The 26,974-nt window shown below is 46.5% G+C and overlaps 1 protein-coding gene across 9 annotated transcripts in view; it reads right to left on the reverse strand.

The window, feature by feature from the left end:
• The window catches only part of Tead1 (TEA domain transcription factor 1), a 229,860-nt gene that overhangs the window by 5,596 nt on the left and 197,290 nt on the right, over window positions 1-26,974 (reverse strand). For all 9 annotated transcript variants that reach the window (XM_028875863.2, XM_028875861.2, XM_028875857.2 and 6 more), the window contains 3 exons: window positions 20,870-21,043; window positions 5,282-5,422; window positions 2,627-2,779 (listed from right to left, as the gene is read on the reverse strand). In XM_028875863.2, coding sequence (XP_028731696.1) covers window positions 2,627-2,779; window positions 5,282-5,422; window positions 20,870-21,043 — 468 coding nt within the window. The remainder of the gene's footprint in view (window positions 1-2,626; window positions 2,780-5,281; window positions 5,423-20,869; window positions 21,044-26,974) is intronic.

The raw sequence follows: 26,974 nt of genomic DNA on the forward strand, positions 1-26,974 counted from the left end.
TCACCTTTGTCTTTCTCAGCTCTGCTTGGGCTATCACTGCCTCTATGTGCTCAGTTCAATTCCTGAGGCAAAACGATGCAACCAGAAAGCCTATTCTACCAGTTGGCAAGGCTTTACATTGGTCAGATAGTGTATTTCTCCTGTCCATCAACTAGATGGTTTATGTTTTGTAGTCCTAAAGTCTGTGGTTTTCTAAAGCTATGATTTTCTTTCTTTCTTTCTTTTTTTCTTTCTTTCTTTCTCTCCCCCCCCCTCTCTCTCTCTTTCTTTCTTCAACTTGTGTATTGGTGTTTTACCTGCATGTATGTTTGTGTGAGGGTGTCGGGTACCCTGGAACTGGAGTTACAGACAGTTATGAACTGCCATGTGGGTGTTGGGAATTGAACTCGGGTCCTCTGGAAGAACAACCAGTACACTTAACCAATGAGCCATCTCTTCAGCCCCATGATATTATTTCTAACAAATGTTTTTTTGGCAAGTATTAATTGCTTATATCAAAATATTTTGTTTACCTGCGTATTGACACTTGTTTTGAGAGGGCTTCCTATAGCCTAGGTTGGCCCTGAACTCCTGATCCTCCTGCCTCCACTTGCCAAGTGCAGGGATTACACACATGTGCCAGTATGACTGGCTTTAATGGCATTTTTAACCAAACCCAGTGAGGTCCCAGGATAGCTCTGCTGGTGGAAGTTGTATATCCAGTTGCTGACAGGCACCTGGCTCTGTGAGAATTAGGGGATTTGACATCTCAGGGCCACATTCAATTCAGCCAGGCTCTCTGAGGCAGAGTCGGGACTGGGGCTATCACCATCTTCAACGTGCAGTCACAGACAGAGCTGGAGTTGAAAGTCCTGCTAAGAGAGGTGGGTGGCCACCCACTTAAGACTTCAAGTCATCGAGGTAGTCGTGAAGTCTAGAAAATAACACCACACTCCCCGCCTGCTCCCGAATGCTGAGGCCTGCATTGTTTTCTGTGTCTACCTAGGCCAGAGTTTGATGCTGCATGTTCTCCTTGATCACTCTTCCTCTTTATCTTCTTTCCTTTTTGAGATATGATCTCTATCTAAATACGGAGCTCACTGATTAGGCCAGGCTGGCCGATGGCCTCCGGGGGTTGAGCTGTCCTGGCCTCCCCAGTGCTGGGGATCAAAGGCAGTACCATGAGGCCTGGCTTTTTGTGGTGCAGAGAAACAGTGCTGAGTCCTCACACTTGTGTGGTACTGACTGAGTCAGCTCCCCAGTTCCCACACACGTGGACTGCAGCAGAGCACAGTTTGAGACAGACACCTGCTCCCCGCCACCACACACTCTGTAACCTTCTCATCTTCCACCAAGAGGCTACTGCTGACATTAGAGACAGGAGTTCTGGATTTCCTCAGCCTTCCAGTTTCTAAGCTTCAGGAGCACACAGGCACAGCTGAGACTCCACTAAGAGTCTCTCTCTAGAGTAAGCCAAGCTTGTAGGAAAGATCCCATCCACGCATGCCGGCCCTCTGACTAAGCTCCGAGCCCCTGATGGCATGGACTCCTCATCCTGGCTAGGCCATGACTATGTAGGTTGCTAGGTCAGCATGGCAAGCACCTTTACCTGAGCCATCTCACTGGCTTGTTTGAAAACAGGGTCTCATTATGTAGTCCAGTCTGCCTTCAACCTGCTGATCCCCTTGCCTCAGCCTCCCCAGTATGGGGGTTACAGGGGGCATGCACCACCTCATAAAGTCTAAATCAGTTTGTTTGCTTTTTTCTTTTTTTTAAAGATTTATTTATTTATTATGTATACAGTGTTCTGCCTGCATGTGTGCCTGCAGGCCAGAAGAGGGCACCAGATCTCATTACAGATGGTTGTGAGCCACCATGTGGTTGCTGGGAATTGAACTCAGGACCTCTAGGAAGAGTAGCCAGTGCTCTTAACTGCTGAGCCATCTCTCCAGCCCTAAATTAGTTTTTTTTTAAAGAGGAAGGAACAAATGGGAAGAGCCTTTCAAACCAAACAAAACAGGATCAATCTGACTGAGACTCACGTCCCAGTGGAACCAACACGTCGGGTAAGGCATTCTCCAGGTAAACCCGCAGGCTCGCCATTCTGGTAACAGAACCATGAGGCAGGCATTCAGAGTACTGTCTGACCACAGATGGCCTTGTCAGCCCCCCAGGAAACCTGTTCCCCCTGAGTTTTGTTTTGGCATTCTGATCTTCCAGTTTAATCAAGAATTATTTTCTTTTTAAAAAAGCCTTATAAAGCCTATTAACAGAATGCTTTATGAACCTGTTTTGAGGACAAGAGTCTTGGATTCTGAAACTGATCCAAAATCAAGGCACTGGAGCTTTGAAACAGTCTTTGGGACTTCTCTCAACTCGGCAGCCATGGTGCAGAAGGACCTGGGCCATCATTTCCTGTTGTCTTGGTTCTGAATTCAGGTCGCACCTGGACCTGTCTTTCAATCCAAGCCCCACTACAGCCCATGTTTGTTGGTTGGGTCATGTAATTCAGTGGCTGCCTGACCACCAGATATCCAAGTTCCCTTTCTGAAAACCTTGCTACCTCCCCACCCACCTTCCTCATTGTCCTCAACATGCCTCAGGACAGACTCTGCCAATGCCAAACCAGGAGAGAGACAAACATTACCAATAAAATGGTGAAGTTTTCCAGAACACTGTTCATCATATATTTCTCGGGTAGGTGTTTGAGCTTATGGATGAAGTTGATCATATATTCACACATTGGTGAGCGGTTTATTCGGTACACAAATCGGCCATTCTCGAACCTTGCATACTCCGTCTGCAAGGGAAAAGAGGTTTGAGTTATTTTTTATACTTCAGAACACAGAGGATGGCTGCTTCTGAAAGCATGCACTTTTCAACATGAATCATCTGTTAACATGCTTTGTTCTTTGTGTAGATTACCTAATTAAAAACAAACCCTACCTTTACTGCTATACACAGAATCTATTATTTTTCTGGAAGTGATTCTGAACCTCCAAAACACAACTGTTAGCACTGAACCAAAAGTGGTATAAGGAGACTTCAAGAAGTAGCCACTAGGCCCGAATCCCCAGAGAATTCAAGACTGGGGTTGAACAGGACAATCTGGTGCGATGGATACTCTGAAAACAGATCCTCCCACCAAGACAGGGTTTGTCTGTGTAGCCCTGGCTGGCCTTGAACTCACAGAGATCTACCTGCCTCTGCCTCTGCCTCCCAAGTGCTGGGATTAAAGGTGTGTGCCACCACTGCCCAGCAACAGATCTTCTTTTGAGACAGGTATGTAGCCAGGGCTGGCCTGGAACTAGACATGTAGATCAGGCTGGCCTTGAACCATGTACCACCAAGCATAGCTCTGAAGACAGATCCTTGATACAGATCTTTAAATCAGGCTCCAAAACTCAAAGCCTGTCTGGTCTAGAAACGAGAAACTAGAAACATGAAACTGACACAAATCATAAAATATTCAGAATTTAACAAGAAACAAATTAGTATGATAAAAATCATAAAACCTTATTAAAATATCTACAATGAGACAGAAATGCAAATAGATTTAATATTAATAACATATTTTAAATGTAATTATAGTGCCTAAACTTACTTTCTTTACACTAAATAAAGCACACATTATTTGGAAATAGGAAGGCTGGTTCCTAGTTTAGCAAAGCTGGAAAAAGAGCAATAAGATGGACTTGTCTCACCTGACCCTAGAACCTAGTTAAAGATCACTAGGCCACTGGGTACTGGGTAGGACAGAGACACAGGGGGTGGAACAGAACCCAGAAGCTCCTAGAATATTTGGGAATGTTACAGAGACAGTTTCAGTTGGAAAAAAGATTAATATTAACAAGTATAACTATTTTCGCATTTATTTTGTCTGTATGATGTATGTATGTATGTATGTATGTATGTATGTATGTATGTATTTGGCATGCACATGGAGGTCTAAGGACAACCTACAGGAGTTAGTTCTCTCCTTCTGCCATATGGGTGTCAGGAATTGAACTCAGGTCCTTAGGCTTGGTGGCAAGCACCTTACTTGCTGAGCATCTTGCTGGGTGATACTCACCCCCCAATCTAATCCTAATTTTGTGTTCCTGCTTCTCTGTCAGAGCATTCAGTTCCTCTCCCACTCCAGTTTTAATTATCTCTAGTGCTCAGGGCTCCCAACTGATATTTCCTGTCTCTCAAGTCGACTCTTCCATCTCCAATTATCCCCATTTGTCCCTTGAAAACATACCTTCTGGTCACTGCTACTGGCAAACATAAAGAGTGTGACCTCTGGCTTCCCCTCCTCTTTAAGCTTTAATACACAGTTACTAAATTCCATTTAAAACCTCTTACTGGAGTCCCACTGAAGCCATTTCAAGAAAGCTCACGACCTCTATTAAATTCCCCATCAACTCAACCAACCGTATCCTTTCCTGCCTCTTTACCGTCTGCTTGAGCTGTGCTCAGGAGGCTCTGGGGCAGCCCACACCCTTAGGGCTCTGCCTAAATCCTTAAAACCTCCCCTCTCCAGCCAGGCAGCCTCTAGCTGGGTTGGAGCCTTGCCACAGGCAGGTTAGGTCCTGGCCCTGAGAGTCCAGACCGGCTGCAAATAAAGCCTGACTCTTCCGGTGGTGGGGTAAGGCAGAAGACTCTGATAAGACAAACGTGTCTGTAAAAGAAGGGGAGGCATGAAATATGCAAGTTGAATGTAGATATTTCCTAATGCCTGGATAAAATGCTTGAGTTTTTGTGTTCATTTTGAGACAGGGACTCTGGTGAGTACCCCAGGCTGGCCTGGAACTCAGGAGTCTCATGCCTCAGCTTCCCGAGTGCTGGGATTACAGGCATGGGTCAACATTTCCCACTGAAATTTAAACTAAGAACAATAAAAATTTTAAAAAAGTAAAAGTAGCAAAAGCAACAATATCCACCTCAAAGTGTCAGGTTTTAGAATTGGGGCACCACGGAGCTGCACCCATCTTGGTCTCGGCCCACAATGCCTGCAGCTAGAAGCAGGGAAGCATCCTGACCCAGAGGCCCTTCCGGAACCCCCAGGGGGCCTCTCACCAAGAACCAGTACAGGCCAGCTGAGCAGGACTTCCCTCACAGAGAAGGCTAGCACAGAGCATCCTGTTTGCTTTCAGGAGCCACCCAATCCTTTTTACCTTTACGGATCTATCAGGGAAAGGGTGTGAGTGGAAGAGAAAGACATCCAGAAAAAACACCGCCCTCCACCCCGCTGCCAACCAGATGTTTAAAGGAAGGCCACAGGCTCCCAGAGGACTTTCCCATCCAGAGGTCAACTTACCTCTACTTTTTCTACTACTTGTTTCCCAAAGGAGCACACTTTGGTGGAACAGGTAACCGTCATGTTTTCAGAACTCTCGTACTGACTGCTCACACCATAAAAAGCCCCGGCGTCATCTTGGATATTACAGTTTAAGTCCGCCTGTTGGAAGGAAGGGGGGCAGGTTAATTCTCTCCTCCTAGGATCATGGTGACAAAGGACAGAGTAAACCATCGAGCAGCTATGCAGCAGGGAAGAGAGACCTCTCTACAGACACCACCTTGGTGGGAAGCCACTTCCTTCCCAGGTGGGGCTGGAACTTGCTACATAGCCAGTCTCCACCTCCTAAGTGCTTACAGGAATGTGCCACCATACCCAGTTCCCAGGTGCCAGGTGCCAAACCCAGCCAGGGTCTCATGCATGCTCGGTAAGCACTCCACCAACTGAGCCCTGCCGCCGTACACATCTGGGAACTTGTCCTTGTAAGGGCATGCTACCAGCATGCATTCAGCCTGACTTCCTTGCATTTAGTATTGGAACAGCACTGTACCCTTGTAATGAAAATTCTGTAAGTTTCTAAAATGTACAGAAAAGCAGCGCATGAACTGACTGTGTACTCTGCCAATCTTGTGAGAGACTTAAAAAACAAAACCCAGGCCCCTCCAGATGACACATCAAGAGAGGAAAGCTTCCTATTAATGACCACCCTACAAAGATGCTGAATCACAGCTACTCAAGTCACTTACAATAGGCACGATAACTTGTCAATCAATACACATAGATATTCTGAACCTATCAACCACCATTAGAATGACAGTTACAGACCGACATCAGCAAAGCTCTTAACGACAGCATTCAATGTTCACACTTCCAACCCTACAAGCTGAAGGGAAGTGGCCGCCCATGGTGGTCGCATATCTAGATCCCACAAGTGAAGTAAGTGCTCTCTTCCTTTATCCAGGGCTGACTCTATTTCAGCTCTATTTAAAATTTCAAACTCTAAAGAGAGAATGGTAATGGCCAAGCCTGCCTCTTCATTCTCCCCATCACTATGTGACCGTCACTCACTTACAAATCCATTAAAGGAAACCAACAGTTAAGGCTGTCCATGGGGCACTGCTTGCTCAAGCTGAAGCTGCAGCTGCAGCTGCAGCAGGCTCAGACAGCTGTTACGAACTGCAGCAAAGGACCTATAATGCATCTGTGCGTATTACTAAAGGCTAATAACTCAGGCTATGAGTGCTATTTTAAAGCATGCATGTGTTAAGTATGTAAAAGAAACCTCCAATTTATCATTTCCTTAATTATTTAGGCAAACAATTTGTATTTCACCAGTAAAATTACTTTAGAACTATGCGCCACACATGGTAATAATGAAAAGACTTTTTTAAATGAATGGTTCCTGCCATTGTCTGTCAATTCCCCACAGACAAGCAACCCTCTTAGCTTAAGCCTGCACCAGATCATGTTCATTTCTACTTTGTCCTGGGTCATTGCTATATCTTAGGACTATCCAGATACTGCTGACGAGCTTCCATTTGGAGTAGATGATCTATCATTACACTTACCCTTAAGTTATTGGTCAGGTATGGTGGCATGGTCCAGCAATTTCATCATTCTGGGGGCTGAGGCAGGAGGATTGCAGCAAGTTTGAGGCCAGCTTGGTCTACATGAGACTCAATATCAAAAAAGAAAGTTCTTAAAGGTCTGGAGGGATGGCTCAGCCTTTAAAGGTTAAAAGCTCTGGCTGCTTTTCCCGAGGAGCTGGGTTTGATTCTCAGCACTGACATCGTGGTTTACAACTGTCTGTAATTCCAGTTCCAAGGGATCTGATGCCCTCTTCTGACCTCCTTCAGTACCAGGTATTCATGCAGTACACAGACAGATTCCACAACATGACTGGATGCAGCAAAGCACCCAGACAAATGGATGGATGGATGGATGGATGGATGGATGGATGGATGGATGGATGGACGGACGGACGGACGGACGGAAGGATGGACAGAGACAGACAGACAGATGATAAAAAGATTAAGAAAAGAAAACTTCAAGGTGCTGGGGCTGAAGTTCAGTTAGTAGAGTGCTCTCACCAAGCATATATCTCAAAAATTGGGCACTCAGGAGGTGGAGACAGAAGAACCAGATGTTCAGTGTCATGTTCAGTTACATTTGAGGCCAGTCTGAGATGTATGTGATGCTGTCTCAAACCAAACAAACTTAAGAGCAGCCTCACAAGATGCTCACCCCTTTGCTTGCTCTTCCGGCATTTTATCTGTGACATTCAGCCAAGTGATTCCTCACTGCTCATTCACCCTTGTTACTTTAGTAGACGGTTCTGCACCTACCTTGTTTCTTCTTTCCCTTACATTCTGAGAGAACAAGTCAGGCAGTGGTGGTACGTGCTTTTAATCCCAGCACTCAAGAGGTAGACGCAGGCGGATCTCTGTGAGTTTGAGGGTAGCCTGGTCTACAGAGCAAGTTCCAGGACAGCCAGGGCTACACAGAGAAACTCTTGTTTTGAAAAACCAAAAAAAAAAAAAAAAAAAAAAAATTCTGAGAGAACTTCAAATTGAAGATACAAATTTCAGAGTTTGGATTTTTTGTTTTTGTTTTTGTTTTTTGAGACAGGGTTTCTCTGTGTAGCTTGCATGTGCCTTTCCTGGAACTCACTTGGTAGTCCAGGCTGGCCTCGAACTCACAGAGATCCGCCTGGCTCTGCCTCCTAAGTGCTGGGATTAAAGGAGTGCGCTACCACCGCCCGGCTGAAGTTTGGATTTTAAAAGATTTCCCAAGAGAATGGCAAATAACCCATTTGGCAATGTCACAACTGCTTTACAAAAGCTATCCCTACACGTGAAAAATAATCATGCAGTCATCAACTATATCACAGATGTTCTTTAGAGATAGTCTAGGAGAAGGCACTGATGTGAAAGAGAATTACCCGTCAGCTGATGGCATTAGAACTATTCTTGAAAGAAACTTAGGGGGACTGGAGGGATGGCTTAGTGGCTAAGGGTACTGGCTGGTCTCTCAGAGGACCTGGGTTCAAGTCCCAGCACCCACATGGTAGCTCACATCTGTCAGCAGTTCTAGTTCCAGGGGACCTGACACCCTTACACAGACACACATGCAGGCAAAACACTAATGCACATAAAATAAAAAAATACATCATTGAAAGAAACTTAGTCAACGAACTCCTCAAAAGCAAGGAAAACCTAAGAAAGAATGCACATGTCACAGCAACAAAGGAGACAGCTGTAATTAGTCCAGGTCTCACAGAAACCCACTACCCACCCTGCTGACTTGCCCACAACCAAAGACTCAGGTGTAAAAACATCTAACTTGGGCTGGAGTGATGGCTCAGTGGTTAAGAGCACTGACTGCCCTTTCAGAAGTCCTGAGTGCAATTTCCAGCGCCCACATGGTGGCTCACAACCATCTATAACTGTAGTCGCATGGGATCAGATGACCTCTTCTGGTGTACAGACAGATAGATGTACAGGCAGACAAAATATCCATATACATCAAATAAACAAATCTTTGAAAAACAGACACCTAACTCACAGAATTCTGACAACAAAAAAAGTAAGGGAGAAAAAAAAGTATGCTACTCTTGGGGGTTCAAACTATTCCTGCCAGTTTTTAATATAACCACCGGGTGTTTTCTGCGAGCACATAAACAGAAAAATACAAGAAACAGTGAAGGAGAACCCACTCTTGCTGCATACCAGATCTGAAATACATCCTGTACCCTGAGCTAGCTGAAAGAGGTGGACTCTGGAGTGGATTCTGAAAAGGGGAGGGATGGGCAGCAAAAGGAGGCAGCCCTTCTGAGAGACCCACTCAGTTGCCCTAAGGATGAATGGACTGCAGAGTTCAACTTTCTCCTCCATGCAGAATCCCCTCTCACAGGCCCCTGGCCTGGGCTAACCCATGTCTAAGTGTTTCCACGAATTTCTTCAGTAGCACTGCCGGAAGCAGTCAATGGTCACATGGGTCCGTTTCTGTCCAGTGAACTTCCTACTGCTGCTGCAACAAACTGCCTCAGATTTAGAGGCTTAAAACAGTAAGTGATCTTGCACTTCAGGTGGCCAGAAATCCTACTGGGTCTCACCAGGCTAGAACCAAGTTATGGATTAGCAAGGCTGTCTCTCATTGGAGACTCTGGGGAAATCTGTTTCTTAGCCTGCTCCAGCGTCTAAGGCCACCCGAATCCCTCGTGGGTTGCTCCTGCTTCCTTCCATTCCTTCCTATCTCTCTGGGTGTGTCTTCTCCATCACTCTTCCCCCATGATTACACTGGGCTCGGTCAGAAATGTAAGCTGCCCTCCCACCTGAACCTCAGCCCCACTGACCTCCTCCCCATGCCTTGCTGGGCAGTGTGGCATGGTCACAGACCCCACAGACACAGACATGGCACTCCCTGGGCATCATAACTCTGCCTAAGCACAGGCACTGATAAGCCAGCAGTAAGGGTCCATTAAGAGAAAAGCATCTCTTCCAGAGATGAATCTCTGGCCTGGGTGGAGACAGAAGAGTCCAGTTGGCCAGGGTCAAGGACCTGGCTAATGAACTGACTGCCCTTCATGAAGATGGTCCCACTCTTAGGAAGGCAGGTTCACCCCAAGTCATACTAAAGGATTAATAATCTGGCTTTAATGAGATAATATACTTTTCTCCCAGAATTCCTGCCCCAGGGCCGCGGTGTACTGGGGCCACAACTATAGGGCTCCAGGAACCTGTCCACTTTCCTGATGACTCAGAAAAGCCTCATCTTTCCTTTTCCTCTTTCTCCCTGTGTTCTAAGCACGCTTCCTCGTGAAACCTGGGCCTCCTGATGCTCCGTCTGAGGCTCCCCTCCCACCATATGGTCGCCTCTCCGCCATGGGGCGGGCTGACCTCCACAGCAGTTAACTCAAATGGCTTGCCTCCCATCCCCTTCTCTCCTCCAAGCAGTGCTGAGATTTGCAGTTGGTCTGCTCTGGGAATTTTCTTTTCAACGCGAAAAAGAACTGCCCTTCCGAGTCCGTTCTTAAATCCTCTTGTTAATGAGACTAGGAACTCCGAGAGGGGACCCTGACTTCCCTGGCATCACTGCTTCCAGTAGCATCCACCCAGACCTCCAGGGGTTAGAAGACAAGTCTGACACTCTCCCAGTCTCTCCGGTGGGCTCCATCCTACGACTCAAATTACCAATCCATTTTCATGAAGCCGTCCCGTGCTGTTAGATTCCTGCCTGCCCAGGCCAGCTATTCTGGATGCTGCCTCACCAGTCATGCCTCTTCTCTGTCACCTGAACAATGGCATGGGCAGCAGGGCCTCCCATTTCTCATCTTTGACTAGGGGAGAGGGCATGGACAGCTGCTGTAACGCGGTGCGGAATGGGCGCACACCAACGCACCTGTGAGCCGCAAGGTGCTGTAGCAGGGACAGTTAGCAAGCGGCGCCAACCCTCACTCCTGTCAGCTCCATGACTGAACTGTGCACCAGGACAGAGCCTGACGTCCCATCTACAGAGACCTTACTAAGTACAATCAACAAACATGATGATGGCCATCAAGATACCAGGCTTAGCTTCAATCCACATGGGTGTGAATGGCAAGCTGGCTTTTCCCAGATAAACAAAGTAGGACGCTTGACTGATTTGTTACTTGCTGTGAAATATTTGTTTACACTGTAAAGATGTGTCTCTGCCTAAGGTGCCTTCTGATTGGTTTAATTAAGAGCTAAATGGCCAATAGCTGGGCAGGAGAGAACAGGCAGGACTTCTGGGGAGAGAGGACTCTGGGAAGAAGAGAGGCAGAGATGACAGCTAGACTCAGACCAAGTTGGACCCAGAGAATGATGGAGAGGTAAAAAAACCACATGGCAGATCATAGGTTAATAAAACCAGATTCATTTAAGTTATAAGAGCTAACTGGGGCCGGGCAGTAGTGGCACACACCTTTAATCCCAGCACGCGGGAGGCAGAAGCAGGCAGATCTCTGTGAGTTCGAGACCAGCCTCGTCTACAGAGTGAGTTCCAGGAAAGGCGCCAAAGCTACACAGAGAAACCCTGTCTCGAAAAACCAAAAAGGAGGGGGAAAAAAAAAAAAAAAAAAAGCTAGTTGGGAACAAGTCTAAACTAAAGGCCAAGCTTTCATAATTAATATGAAGTCTCCCTGTTGTTATTTGGGGGCTGGAGGTCCCCACAAAATAAAGTCCAACTACATTTGAAAAGCAGTGCATTTGAGAAGTACTACAGTGACCAACACGCTTTGAGTGGATTAAAGACCCCAAGATCTATCTGCAGACAAGTCCTGGAAAGCAGGGATGGGATGGGGAAGGAGCAGGTTTCACAGGTAAGCCAAAGGAAGAACAACCAAACTATAGCACCAGGAAGTGCTCCTGGGGCTAGGGGTGTGACTCAGGTGGGAGGGGGCTCCACCAGCATGCATGGGGACTCGGCTTCATGCTGAAGAGGGCTGAAACCAGGAGTGCTGGCACATGCCTGTAATCTACACACGTGATGGAGAGGCAGGTGGATCAAGGCCAGCCTCTGCTACAGGAGACCCTTAAAGGCATGGTTTCTACTCACTGTCCTTTTGCTCAATAGCCTATTTATTCAAGGCTATGGCTCACTGTTTGTTTTCATGGCCTTTATTTATTTTTGGTGCCCACTTTGGGTAAACATTAAAAATGCACCTGGACTAGACTTCATCTTTGAAAATATGAAGTCTGGTCCAGATGTGTGGGATCCAGATCCCGAAGAGGGTGGCAGGAAGAAAGGCTAGGCCAAGAGCAGAGCAACTGTCCCTGCAAAACCTGTGGCCACAGGGGTAAAGGAGCAGGACGTAAAGGCCCATGCTGTCAATGCTGGCTGGGAACTGGCAGTCCACATCGTAAGGACATTTGGCTGTGCCGGAGCCTGAGGAGGCGAAGCTTGCTGGACCATGGCAGGAGAGAACCCCTAAGGTAGGGACATAAGGGGGCAGGGGCAGGCTGTAGACACCCCCTTTCTACTTATCTCTCATCATTCTTTAATGTGCAGAAGGGCTGGGGAGGAGTTATAAGCTTGCAAAAGTGACAACCATCTAGGTTGGTCCCCGAAAGAGCCAGTGTAATAGGCACTGATGGATGGGCTGTTTTCAAACCACCACTTTGAATCGCTCCTCTGCATCCTCTCTGAGCCATGATCAAAGGACCAAGATCTCAAATTGTGAAGCAATTTTTTCCCAATGGCAGCATCTGGCTGCTTGGCAGACGGCACCAGGAGCTGGGCCCTGCTGTGGGCGGCTGTCCAGGCCTGCCACATGGTGAGGCTGGGCCAGGCAGGGCACGCCTTGTGGGCTTCCCAGCTGCTCCCACAGGCGCCAAAGGACAATTGCTCTGCACAGGGCAAAAGGGCCCTAAGAGACTGAGCCTATCTGGGTGGGTGAAAGGTGGGTCTGGAGAAAGCTGGCAGCCCCAGAGTCCCCCAGCCTGCTTCATTTGCATGCATCTGTACTCTGGCCCAGACCCCGGAAGCCAGCCCCACATGCTTCAGGGTCTGGGCAGGAGAGGTTGGGGTGAAGCTGGACACCTCTCCAGTTAGAGGGCTGCCTATGGGGACGAGGAAGGCGCTGCAGGCAGGGCAGTGGCCCCTGAGTGCATCCATTCACTGGAGCCATTGTGCCCTGCCCAACACAACTGAAACCGAGGCAGCTCTCTGGCCACAGCTGTTTTAAATAAGAATAACGGGAATAAACTCAGCCAGCCCAGCTCTTCAAGTTACTTCCCACTAATTATGGCATATATTTACATCCACAAAATAGACGATTTTTAAAAACACCACCAGGGCCCCTTTATTGTGCAGATTGCACACCCCTATTTGAATTTCATAAACATTTAGTACTTCAAAGAATCTTAAAAGCTTGCTCTAATTACAATAAGCCTAGTTTGAAAAGGCCTTGTGTTTGCATTGCAAATTTCCCACCCATACGGGCATTCATTTACAAAAATGCAATTAATATCACCCCACTCCAGGTAAAGACCACTGGAGACTGCAGACTGGGGCGGAGTCGGGGTCTCAGCCCCATGAAGTCTCTACACAGGCCAGTGCCTTCCTTCCAACTGAGTCACACAACAGGTCCAGGGTGCCCAGTGGAGGCAGCCTGATCTCAGTTCTTCAGGTGTGTGAATGCTGCTGCTTTCCCGGGAAATGGGACTGTTTCCTGGACTGGAGGTCCCACACATGAAATGTCTTTCTTAAATAAACAACAACCACCAGGCAACCAATTACACACAGTGAAATAACAATTATATGTAAAGAAGCTATAGGCCACCCAGTAATATCTGCACGGCAGATAAACATCACATAGAATTTGGGTACTGGAATGGTCCAATGATCTCAGAGACACTTGCACTGGAATTTAAATTTAAGTGGGAAGCCTGCACTGGTTAGTTACTCACCCAGTAATTCTACTCATGCTAACCAGTCCTCTTTACTAAAAAGAACAAAAATTAATAAAGACTTATCCTCAAATTCTGACTGATGGAAGAAAATGTTAGCCAGGCTGTGGTGGCGCACGCCTTTAATCCCAGCACTCAGGAGGCAGAGGCAGGTGGATCTCTGTGAGTTTGAGGCCAGTCTGGTCTATAGAGTGTGTTCCAGGACAGGCTCCAAAGCTGCTCCAAAGCTACACAGAGAAACCCTGTCTCAAGAAAAAAAAGAAAAGAAAAGAAAACCGTTATAAACCCCTGGGGTAGGGTGAGGGCAAGGGGTGGAGCTGTGGACTGAGGATACATGTAAGTAATCTTTTCTGTAGTAAAAACACTGTAGCCATGTACAATGCTCACAGACTTGGCTGACAGGAAACTGGCCCAAGAGGCTGTCTCACATTTTGAACTGTATTCCTTTATCTGCTTGAACCATTTGCAACTAACCTGTATTACTTTCATAAGATTTTAACTTTATTACTTTTTGATTATGTATTTGTGTGTCTGTGTACATGAGCCCAGGTGTCCTGGGGAGCCCGGGGTGTTTGACCCACAGGAGCTGGAGCTACAGGTTGTTGTGAGGCACCCAATGTGGGTACTGGGATCTGAATTCAGGTCCCCTGGAAAAGCAGTATAGACTTAACTCTTAACCTCCAAGCCCTCTCTACACCCTACTTGGAAATGTGAGGGAGAGAGAGTTAACACTGGATCTCTGTCGATGCACAACAAATTAGAGGGTTCCTCTGTGGCTACGGGTCTTAGCTCATCAGTTTTAAGCATCTAGTCCCCAGGCTGGGGGTGCAGCTCAGTGGTAGTGTCTGCTTAGCTAACACATGCCTTGAAACTACAAACAACAACCAAAACCAGTGTGGGAAGGGCAGTGCCCCTGTGTGTTGGTTCCTACCCCAACCCTGATGCCTGTTGTTCAGTGCCAGCTCCAGGACAGCAACAAAGTTTAAACAGAGACACACAGGAATGGCTGCACCCTGTCCTGGGTTCTGCTAGCAAACACTAAGCCCAATGAGCCAGGAGAGAAACTGCTGAGGACTGGCCAGCCAACTGGCAGAGGCATTCTCCCAGTGTGGTCAAGGCAACTCCCAAATGAAGAGATTCTGTGGATTCTACAGGATGCCCCCATGCGAGATAACTTGCGCACCCCTTTCCTGGTTCAGAAAATTCTCTCACATCTGTATGGTTTTAATTCCTTAAAACAGTGCTTATTCAGGCATGGTGGTACACACACACACCTTTAATCCCAGCACTTAGAAGACAAAGGAAAGTAGATCTTTTTGAGTTCAAGGCTAGCCTGATCTACATAGTGAGTTCCAGGACAACCAAGGCGTATACTGCTTTTCCAGAGGACCTGAGTTCAGATCCCAGTACCCACATTGGGTGCCTCACAATCACCTGTAGCTCCAGCTCCTGTGGAAAAGAGTCTGTCTCAAAAACCAAAACCAAACCAAACAAACAAAAAAAAAAAAGGGTAAACATGTAAATCAAGTGAGCATTAACATACTGTTATTTATAGTGCATGTAACTCCAAGAACATTACAGAGAAAATTATTATTAAGAATATAGGGTAAAAGGGCTGGAGAGATGGCTCAGAGGTTAAGAGCGCTGACTGTTCTTCCAGAGGTCCTGAGTTCAATTCCCAGCAACCACATGGTGGCTCACAACCATCTACAATGAGATCTGGCTCCCTCTTCTGGCCTGCAGACAGAACACTCACTGTATACATAATAAATAAATAAATCTTAAAAAAAAAAAAAAGAATATAGGGTAATATATCTCTTAGTTTCTAAGATATAACCACTTATAATTATGATTTGGAAAGAAAACAAGTATTAAATGTACATTGAAAAAATTTATTCCTGGCAACAAGACAATATTTGTACAACAAGTTTTTAAAAGAATTGTTGTATTTTGGGGTTGGCCTTTGATCCCAACACTTAGGAGGCAGAGGTCAGGGGGATTTCTGAGTTCAGGGGCAGCCTGGTATACATAATGAGTTCCAGGCTAGCCAGCCAGGTAAGGTTTCCCTCTCAAAAACATAAAAGGAAGATTCTTGTGTATATATGCACATGTATGCAGATTCAATTTATTTTGTGTGTATGTGTGTACATGTGTGTGTGCAAGTATCCCCAGAGGCTAGAAGAGGGTGTCAGATCCCTAGAGCTACAGAGGGTTGTCAGCCAACTGATGTAAAGGCTGTGATATGAACCCTCGTCCTCTGTAAGAGCAAGAGGCTCTCTTAGAAGATGAGGCATCTCTCCAGGCCCCAGCTACAATGTTATATTACTTTCTCATTACTCCAATTAAGTTTAAGAATAAGGTTTCATCACATCAAACCCTGTTATGAGTAGATTGGGGCTGTAAGGTGAAAACATATAGCTTTCTTTACATGACTATTTGACACTCTTGAGCACTATTAGGATTGAAAGTAGAAATCTGAGATCCCCTCAAAGATACTAGCTTCATCTACATTCCTTATTTTGGTTCACTTCCTCTGGAATCATTACTTGGCTTTAATTCTGCCCAGCTCAGTCCACTTGGGCAACGAGAGCTTAAGCTTCCATGGCTGAGGTGCCCACACTGGTGTTCTGGGTTCTGTCATTTGCTTTGGTTGTAGGTCTGTGAAATGGCAGCACAGTTATTTTTCCATAGGAAACACCTCGGGTTGTCTTGCCTTACTGAACCCAGGTCAGACACTCTGAAAATGGAATCTCAACAGCAATCAAATGAGCAAATTAAGAGTCCTCCTGATTTGAGAAAAAGGCAAAAGGGAGAGTGGCTAGGCACAGGGGTCTATGTTGTAATTTACCGAATTCATACTAAGAAAAGAATCTGCTAAATGAATCGCTAATATAAAGGCTGTTTCAAAGGGAGCGTTAAACCTTCTGAAGCATCATGAACGGCACGCACCTGCTGATACCCGAGGACAGAGATGCTAAGAGCGCAACCCGTCTTCACCAAGTCATTACAGAAGCCAGTGAGACTCCAAACCGCAGCCTGATTGAAACTGCCTTTTCTCCTCTGCTCTAACAGTTCAAGTGAATTTCCTCGGAAAGGTTAAGGACTCCCAACAGTGGAGCTGAATGAGTCACGTTTTCTATCATATTCACGGAAGTGCTCAGTTTTAATCCTGTACATCTGAATAGAACAGGTAAGTATCTGGGCTCACAGAGTAACATTCTAAGTGTGTACACCACCAGCCACACATCTGCTATCTAAGCCTCCTTATCAGGAGACATTATCAGGAGAGTCATGACCCAAGGGTCCCCTCAGGGAAAGCAACTCATCCACTGGGTAAAAGGAGCAATTTTGGAAGCAAAGCCAAAAAAAAATAAAATAAAAATAAAATCTGTCCAAGCACCTTATACATAAATTTATATTCAAACAAAATGTTAATTATAAGAAATCTTATCATCATTAAAATCCACTGCTGTTTAATTTGAAAGTAGTGAAAGTGGTTTCTTCTAATTATCTTATCCTTTCTTATTAACTTGTATAACCCCATTTCCTGTCTCTGACAATAGGACTATCAAACTTGACTCAAGGACCGTACTTAGGCTTAAAACACAGCATTTGTTTTTCATAGTTCATATCTATCTTCTGTACTATAGACAATTTTTACCTTACTTTATAGTAGCCTCAAAAAATAAATTATATGCTAATATATACCTTTTAAAATTTAAGCATGCATGCAGAGCATACATATAAGTGTGTGTGTGTGTGTGTGTGTGTGTGTGTGTGTGTGTGTGTGTGTAATTTTTTGTTTGCTTTTCGAAAAAGGGTTGTTTTTTTTCCCCCTGGGAAACCCTGGCTGACATGGAACTCTCTCTGTAGACTAGACTGAATTCAAATTTAGAGATCTGCTCCAGGTCACCACCAGGCCTGGCTAAGCATGCCCATATTTTTTTTTTATAGTAGTAAAAAGGAGACCCAGGGTGCTGGCACACATCTTTAATCCCAGCACTTGGGGGCAGAGGCAGTCTGATCTCTGAGTTTGAGGCCAGCCTGAGTTACAGAGACTCTGCCTCAACAAACAAACAAACAAACAAATAAATAGTAGGTGGGAACATCAGTGCTTGACATTTGTAATAGGTTACTCAGGTGATTACACCAATTTTTCTTCAACAAAAGCCATACTTTAGTTGTGTGTGTGTGTGTGTGTGTGTGTGTGTGTGTGTGTGTGTGTGTGTCTACTGTGTCAAGAAGACCAATGGACAACCTCTGATGTTGTCCCTTAAGAGCCACCTCCCTTGTCTTCTTATTTGAATTACATTTGTTTGTTTGTTTATTCCGGGAGGACAGCACACGTGGGAAGGCCAGGAGACCACTTGTGAGAGTTGGTTCTCTCCCTTCTACCATGCTCATCAAGTTTGGCAGCATGCACTTTTACCCACTGAGCCATCCGGCCGGCTGCCTCACCTCATATTTGGGGTCAAGGTTTCTCACTGGCTGAGAACTTCCCAAGTAGACTGGGCTAACTGGTTGGTCCGCCCCAGGAATCCATCAGTCTCTACCTCCCTGACACTGGGGTTACAGTGCATGTCACCACACGTGGCCTTTTATACAGGCATTGGACATCAAACTCGGGTCCTTATGCTTGTATGCCAAACCCTTTACTGAGCTAGCTCCTCGGCCAGAGTTTCTCAAGGGTTAGCTCTGGGGTGTGAGCAGTCCAAATTCACACCAACCAAGGTTGCCTCCTCCAGCATTAAATCCGTCAGTTTCCTAGTAGAGTTCTTTCAGTTACTGTGAAGAGCAGAAAACCCTTTAGGTACTGGGCACCTGGCAAGTTCACTGAAATAGGGAGAAATTTCCCAAAATTCTCATTTCCCTTTACAAACTTTAATTTTATCTTTGGCAATAATGTCTGTAGTTTTCCATGTCCATATGGGCTCAGTGTGTTCATTGCCAACATGTGCTCTAGGTCCTAGGTGTAATCAGATGCACACAGGACTTGTTGCCTTGACTTGTCTTACTTTCCAAATGATGGTGTGTCTCAGGAGCACAGCCTTAGCTTTGGGTCCCACCATGTCACCTCCTTGGACACAATGCTGCTACATCAGCTGTGTGAGCACCACCAGCAGGGTACAGATCAGGGCAAGTCACACTTCAGAATTCTAACAAGTACAGTTGTGATCTCATCAATCCAGTAAAAGATACCGAGGCAGGGCAGGCAGGAGAGCGCAGGTGGTAGGGTGACATAGCCTAGCATGCATGGAGCTCTTGGTGGCATCTCTAGCACCAAATAAGCAGGTGTGGTAACACATACCTGCAATCCCAAGACTTGAAGGGAAAGGCAGAAGGATCAGAAGTTCAGGATCATTCTTGGCTACATTAACAAGTTCAAAAGCAGGCTGTGATACAGGAGAACTTGCTGAATGAAAGCAAACAGGCATGCAGGATCCTGAGGAACCCAGCAGGTGGTCACCTTCTAACCCATCCCTGAGCAGCCACCAGCTCAGTAAAGTGGCCTGTGCAGCTTTCTTAGGCTGCCCTAAATGTTAACGCTGGCTACATCCACCCACGTTTCAACACTGATGGCATAATCAGGGTAACCTAGTCACCAAGGAAGGATGGAAAAGTTGGGTAAATTTAATGTGCAAATCCCCCAAGGAATTTCAAACATACATTTTCCTCTAATCCACCCATTTGTTCCCACATTGGCTAGGCTTCTTCCTCTAGGACACATGCTTGGTGTCACAATTATAGAGAGTCTTAGGATGACAAACCCTATGGCCCATGGGTTAAGCCGCCTGGACACAGGGAGGTGGACTGAAATTGACAGATCTGATTTCAAGCACCAGGTCCCCAGCCTGAGGCCGCTTGTCCTTTGTCATCCCCAGGCCTGCCTTCTTAGTTGGATATGAGACAAATTCCACTTAGAGCATGAAATCCATGTAAAGCACTTAGCCCACTCCTAGCGCGCAGCAGGCACTCAATAAATGGAAGCCACTCTGTGAATAAGGTCCCCTGGGGGCAGTCAGAGTCCAGAGGGGAGCTGAATACACGTCCCGATAATTATGACTCAGCATGGGGACTGATTAACCACAAAATGAAACAGGAGTGTGTGTGTGTGTGTGTGTGTGTGTGTGTGTGTGTGTGTGTGTGTGTGTGTGTATGGGGGGGGGATCAATGCTCTGCTCTAGTGAGGAAGGTGCTGAGAGAGGAAGCAGCTGGCTTGGTGACAGCAGAGGACAAGACAATGGTATCTAGATGAGCGTGACGATGTGTAGTCCACAAAAGGGCAGGGAGGCCCAAGGGGCCTGCGAAACCCAGGAAGAAAGCCCCTTGGAAGCAGGTCATCGGGGCCCTGAATGACACACTGAGGGACCCAAACACCTGAAGTCTCTTCTCGTAGACTGGGCACAGTGGCTTGTCTCTGTGCTCCCCACTCAGTACCCACACATCACACCTACGCCCATACAGCCCTATCAGCAGGCCGCTGGCCCACACTTGACCACTAGAGGGAAAGGGACAAGAGCATCTTTCAGAGGTGGTGAAGGCACATCGGCAAGCCCGGTCACCAAGGATAATTCAAGTGGCCCCGGCCTGGGAAAGCAGGAATGGAGTTCTTTCTTTTCTGGTGTGTACAAACCAGAGCACACCCTCAGGTGTCGCCCCTCAGGAGCCGTCCCCTTAGTTCTTTGAGACAAAGGCTCGCACTGGCCTGAGCAGGCTACTCTGGCTGTCCAGTGAAATCCAGGGACCCTCCTATCCTGCCTCCTCAGCACTGGGGTGACAGGTGCTTGCTACCACACCTGGCTTTTTGACATGGGTATGGGAGATCATACTCAGATCCCTGTGTTGGTATGGCTAACATTTTATCACCTGAGCCATTTCCCCAGCCCAGGAATGAAGCCATTACTGGCGAAGCCACTGTGTAGCCTCTCTGATATTTAGAAAACCTTGAGGCACACAACTCATCCATGCTCCAGTGAAAGTCACAGGTCACTTGGCTTACTGGGGTGAAATGCAGCAGAAAGGGAAGAGTGTCTCAAGTTTTGCATTGTGACTCTAGCCACCTATGAGTCACCCCTCGAATAAGCCCTGGGGTCCACCTACCCAGTCAGTGTGGAACTCAGCGGGCTGTACTGCACCTCACTCACAGGAACCAGCAAAACCACAGCCATTGTCTACTCACCCAGAACTTTACGAGGAAGAAGGCATTTTGAGGGCCTTTTCCAAACAGTTCCTTCAAGCCACCTTTCTTTTCAGGAAATTTGTCATATATCTGACGAATGTCCACAGATTCAAGCAATGGGTCACTGTAAGAATGGTTGGCATGTCCAATGTGCACGAAGAGGTGTTTGTTGTACTGCAAGAGAACAATGGAGACATTCCCATTACAAATGCTTTCTTAGAACAACGGAGACAGCCGGGAGGGGGTGGCGCACGCCTTTAATCCCAGCACTTGGGAGGCAGAGGCCGGCGGATCTCTGTGAGTTCAAGGCCAGCCTGGTCTACAGAGTGAGTTCCAGGAAAGGCGCAAAGCTACACAGAGAAACCCTGTCTCAAAAAACTAAAACAAAACAAAACCCACCAATAGAGACATTCCCATTACAAATGCTTTTGTGGAACAGGGACTCACATGAGCTGGACAGTGAGTGGGAATCTTGAACTCCCACCTCTGAAAAGATACATTAGAGAGTAGAGGAAAACAACCATTGTCACTGATGGGCAAGGTCACATAGTTTCGGAAATGCCCAAGGAAGCTCCTCAGGTACACTAAGATATCGTGATAATGCCAACTACCAAACCAAGAGACAATTCTATTATCCAGTTCCACTGGCTCACCCGACAGTGACGTCAACACCCTTTGCAGCTCCTTATCCACAGTATAAACCTTAGATGACTCCAGCTGCTAACAGGATCACCCACAATGCACTTGCCCCAGCTTTCCAAGTAGGTACTCCCTTCCTTCTGGCAGAATTGAGAGTGCTGAGCCTCTGGGTCACCAGCCAACACAGGAACCCATATATAACTTCTGTGTAAAGGGCTGGTCAGCACAGTTGAGTGCAAAGTTAGGGCCGTGAGTAAAGAATCTCCATGACCAAACAGGGACAGTAAGAAAAAAAAAGGCATAGGTCAATTGGGAACAAAGAAACAAAAAGCTCAAATTGTATTAAGTCATCTACTGACAAAGGACACTCTTTCTTCCCCTGATGTGTTACAAGACCTTATGTGGTTTGTTTGTCATTTCAGAGACAGGGTCTCACTATGCAGCTCAGGCTAGCCTGCACTTTGATATGTAGACCTGGTTGAACACACCATACATCCACCTACCTCTGCCTCCTAAGTACTAGGATAAAACATATTGCCACCACACCTGGCTTACAACTTTGTACATGGAATACAAAGGAGTGTCCTGACCCCCAACAATTATTTAAACATCACTAATACCCGGACTCCATTCTTACTAAACTGGAATCTCTGAGAATTGAGGCCAGGCATGGGTCTCATTTTTAAAGTTCCTTGCTGAGATCTAAGATGAGTATGAAGCTACTATCTAGAAACTTGGTACCAGACACGTTAGGCCTGCATTTTCTACTTATTCATATGGAATGTCCAGGAGAGCAGGGGCTCTAGGAGAGCTCAAGGAATCACAAGGGACACTGCACCCCAGTTCTTTACATAGCAGACCCCCCATTAAATCAGTTTAAACCAACAGCTTAACAACTATAACCCTGAGTTAGACTATTATAGTTAATATTCAAATTGTAGAAGGCTTAGCAAACGTTCCTACAGCTTTGCCTGGAGCAAAATCCTAATTAGTCTTAATCAATTAAAACCCAGAGACAGATATTGAGGGTGAAAGCTGAAAGATCAGAGAAACAGAGCAGCAACCACTAGAAACTTCTTACCTCTACAAATCCTCAGACCAAATGGGGGCGGGGAAGGTGAGATCCTGTCTCTACCTCCCTAGTGCTGGGATTAAAGGTGTGACTCAGCTCTGTTTCTCTTTTAGACTAGTTCAATCTCCTGTAGCCCAGGGTGGCCTTGAACTCCTGACCTTCCTGCTTGTTCCTCCCAAATGCGGGGGATTAAAGGTGTGGGCCACCACTGCCTGACCTCTATGGTTAACTAGTGGATAGCCCCACCCTCTGATCTCCAGGCAAGCTTTATTTGTCAGAACACAAACAAAATATCATACATTTGCCCATTGGTTAAAAAAAAAACTATACCCAGTGTATGCCATCTGTGGCAGTGGCCTTGCCTCCTGAGTGTCCAAAGGATGATGAAGGAATCTCACAGTGTTATCAGAGGTTTAAAGGACACCATCCTTGGAAGTTTGTCATAGATCCTAGAGCCAATGAAAAGCAAGCACTCAAATGCTAGCTGCTGTCATTTTAAATGGCACTCCTGAGATTTGGTGAATACTTATATATTAAAAATATTTCCACAAAGAAATTGTTTGGGGTTATGTATTATTCAGTTTTATCAAATGGGCTGACTAGCTATAAACTCTAGAAAATAAACCCCAAAGGAATGCCAGCTGTTATTCTGATTGCTATCCAACTGAAGACCTCTGGCCATGGCATTGAGAAGCAGAAGGATGGACATTACATCTGATGCCAGTATCCCATACATCAGAGTATGACTAGGTGGATATCTTCTTTAGGATGGCCAAATCCTCTCTTGGCAACATCTGAGTACTAATTTTACCAAGGCTTCAAGACTAGTAGATTCCAGATGAGATGAAAACAGGACCCTGTGGAACTCTTACATACACTCAGCATAGGGACCAGATACCTGGCAGCTTTGAGCTCAGACTGAGAGCCTGCAGGCCTCTGTGGAAGAGGAGAGTGAGCCTATGCTCAAAGGCCTGCAAAGCCAGGGAACATCTATGCAAAGGCTATCAGGCTGTCTTCTCATTTTTATTTATTTTCCTGAGCATGGGTGTTTGCTTGTGTGTATGTATAATGTAGCACCTGCATGCCTGTAGTCCACAAAGGCCAGAAGAGGATACAGATCCCACAGAGCTGAAGTTACTACAGATGTTCGTATGCTGCCATGTAGATGCTGGGAACCACACTCATCCTCTGCAGAAGTAGCAGGGGCGCTTACCCACTGAGCCATCTCTCTAGTCCCAAGGCCATCTTCTCAAAGACAAGAAAAACAAAGGCCACAGAAAGATGTGAGGCACAGTGAAAGTCTGAGTGGTCCCAGTTCTGCTGCCTCCCGTAGGCAGTGAGTCATGGAAAAGAACGGAGGGCAGCAGGGCCCTGGGGACGCAGTGGATCGAAGGCAGATGTCCTGTCTGAGCTCCCAGTTCTTCTGACTCACTGGTGGTCCATAGGCTAGGGCAAAGTGCGAACAAAGTTAACAGGCTCTGAAGCTTGAAGTCCTTTTGCTCTTGACATTGAAATGGGCCCACACAAATGTTGGAGCTCAGACCACTCCTTGCCAAGAGGTCAGGAAGGTGAACAGAAGGGAGAACTTTATCATATTCATAGGGACCAAGAAGGGATAGCTAGGCTGTGAAGTCTGTCCTTTGAGCCTAAGAGCCATTACCATCTTCATGAGAACAGCTGGGATTGCCCCCAACACATTCCAGATCCAGCGTGTTGAGGGTTCCTCATGGGAGGGGGGGGGGTCATGAGACCTTACCTGAGATCTAGTCACTCTTCCCTACTCTTTCCCAGCTGTATATAATTTTGTCTGAGCTGTCCTTGAGGTCTCAGGACCCCCAAAGTAGACAGAATGTGGACGGTTAAATGAAAGGGAACCTCATTTATGCAGCTACGGGGCAGTTGCCATTGATACTGAGGGAAGCTTTTGATAGTGTGGTTTTTGTTTTGTTTTGTTTTTTAAAAGGGGGTCAACCACACCACTGAAAGCAACCCTTCGCTCATGGTCTCTAAGGGAACCCAGTGGACTCACTGGTTCTCAAGGTGGACTTGAATGGAATCCTTACTTTGTTTTGTCCTTGATGCCTAGCCTGGGGTCAGGAGATGTTTGTTTTCATCTCCCCAAGACGGGTTCATACAAGTTGAGAACCCGTGGTACTGACTGAGCACAGAGAAGGAACCCTCTGAACTTGCTGTGCACTCTGGCAGCACAGCGCCTGTATGAGAGAAGAGTTCCAGGATGAGAGGGAACTATTATGGGCAGATGGTGCTTGGCATAAAGCCTGCCAGACACAGAGCAGTCAATAAACTAGCCGCTAAGACAATTAATGGTCTGGGTTATGAATATTCACTCCATCCTGGGGTAGGAAAAAAAAATATCCATCACTCAAAAGCTAGGAGCAAGCAAAAAAAGGTTGTGTAGCAGGTTTAAATGATGGAGCCCAACCCTCAGAGCTCAGGGGGAACTGAACCTCTTGCCTGTGTGGAAGGAAGGGACACCAGGTCTTGTGTCCCAGGGCTTTTCATATGTATGACTTCAGGTCATCCTTGCTGTAGTGGACTTTACATTCTCCTTACAGAGGAGGAAAGAGGAGCTCAGAGTTACACATTGTTGTCTGAAGTCACACATTTGAGAAAAGGCCTGGAGTCAAGATGAAAGCTTGGGCACGTGAGAGCCAGGCTTTGGGTCTCACGGACATCACTATTCTCTTCCCGAGGAACCATCTATGCCCCGCAGATGAGCTGAATCGAGGAGAAAAGCTGAACAGCGTTTCCCAAGTCCGTGAAATTCAATTAGAATTCTAGATCAAGTCACAAGTGCAGTAGACCGAGTCTTCAAAGGTTTCTATTTGGAGGATGTGACCTCTGTGCCCAAAGGGCTGAAAGGGACAGAGAAGCTGGCGCTGTCTCTCCAAGGCTAGGGACTTGAAACCAAACCCTGGCCAGCGGTGTCTGCAGGATTTGCTGCTGCCAAGGAGTGACTCTGTTTCTAAGAATACAAAGGACTGAAGGAGGTGTCCTGGAGACCACAGCATGAAACAAACAGACCTCGCTTCCCCTTCAACTCAACCTGGGCAGCTCAGGAGTCCTGGCTGCAAACCCAAAGGGCAAAATGAACAAACCAATCCGATGTGCTTGTGCCTAAGTATAAACGAAATCAAAACAACAAAGAGACTGGGTGAGGCTGTAATTCCTTCCTAAGAGAATGGGGTAGGGATGGACCCTTCCCTACTAGCTGCCTCCTTCCCCAAGAAACCAAAGGCATGATGTTTTCCCCCAAAAGGTGGCACACACATCAAAAACAAAAACAAAAACAAAAACACCCCACAACCAAACAACCAAACAAACAGAGCAGGAAAAACTTTCCAAAGGAAGGCAGCTGCCAAGAAATGACCCGTAATAAGACCCAGGACTATAATTCTTCAAAACCCAGCCTGTTGGGAGTTGAAAACAGTAACGTGTAAACATCAAAAGATGGGAACCAAGTGGGGGTGAGGTGGGGGGGAGCTGGGTGGGTGGAGACACTCTCATGTACGCCTGAGCTGAGGCACTGGAAGGAGAGGAGGAGGAATGCGAAGGAGGAATGAGAAGATGGAAGGTGAGAACTCCACCAAGCTGGCCACTACACCCAGGCTGTGGTACATGCCACACAGAAACCATAAACTTAAAAAATTATAAGAAAACATTAAAAAAATAAAGTTTCTGAGGCACTTTATAGCTATAAGTAGCCACCCAAATATCAAAGGCAACAACAGACAAGGCACCCACTCTGTATTTTCTCCGTGGATTTTAGTGGAATGACCAACACGCCTACCACCTACCGTCCACCAGGCATTGAGTAGGAACACTAAACCCGTAATCACAGTGTAAGGTGCTCTTCTTTGAAGACTGCGCAGAGACTGTGTGGAGGCAGCTTACCAGATCATGGATCACAGAACCATGTTCTCCACCTAAGCGAGCACCCTTAGCCTGATCCTGAGAACATGAGGACATGGAAGACTGTCACCGCCACCTCTCCTGCACATCACAGTTAAACCAGTTCTTTTCATACAATGACTACGGGGACTGAAGAGATGGCACAGAATTTGAAGTTCTTGGAAAGGCGAGGGCCTGGCCAATAACTGGGTCCAGTAGGATGTGGGCTGTGGGGTCCTGGAGAGGTGGTAGCAAGAAAAATGGGAGATTGCTCTATTGGAACCGCCAGAGAAAGTTCTAGAGTTGTACTAGAAATGGGGTGCCTGTGTGCACCTAAAACCCCCAGAAAGATATGCTTGTGTAGATATAAAAAACCGGACAGATGACGAACAGAGGCAATTACATACTCTTGGGGACAAGTCTCTAAGAAAGAAGATAGAGCAAACAGGTCACACTGCTGTATGAAAAATAAAACTGATTTG

The sequence above is a fragment of the Peromyscus leucopus genome, chromosome 1 (assembly GCF_004664715.2).
Source record: "Peromyscus leucopus breed LL Stock chromosome 1, UCI_PerLeu_2.1, whole genome shotgun sequence".
Taxonomy (NCBI): domain Eukaryota; kingdom Metazoa; phylum Chordata; class Mammalia; order Rodentia; family Cricetidae; genus Peromyscus; species Peromyscus leucopus.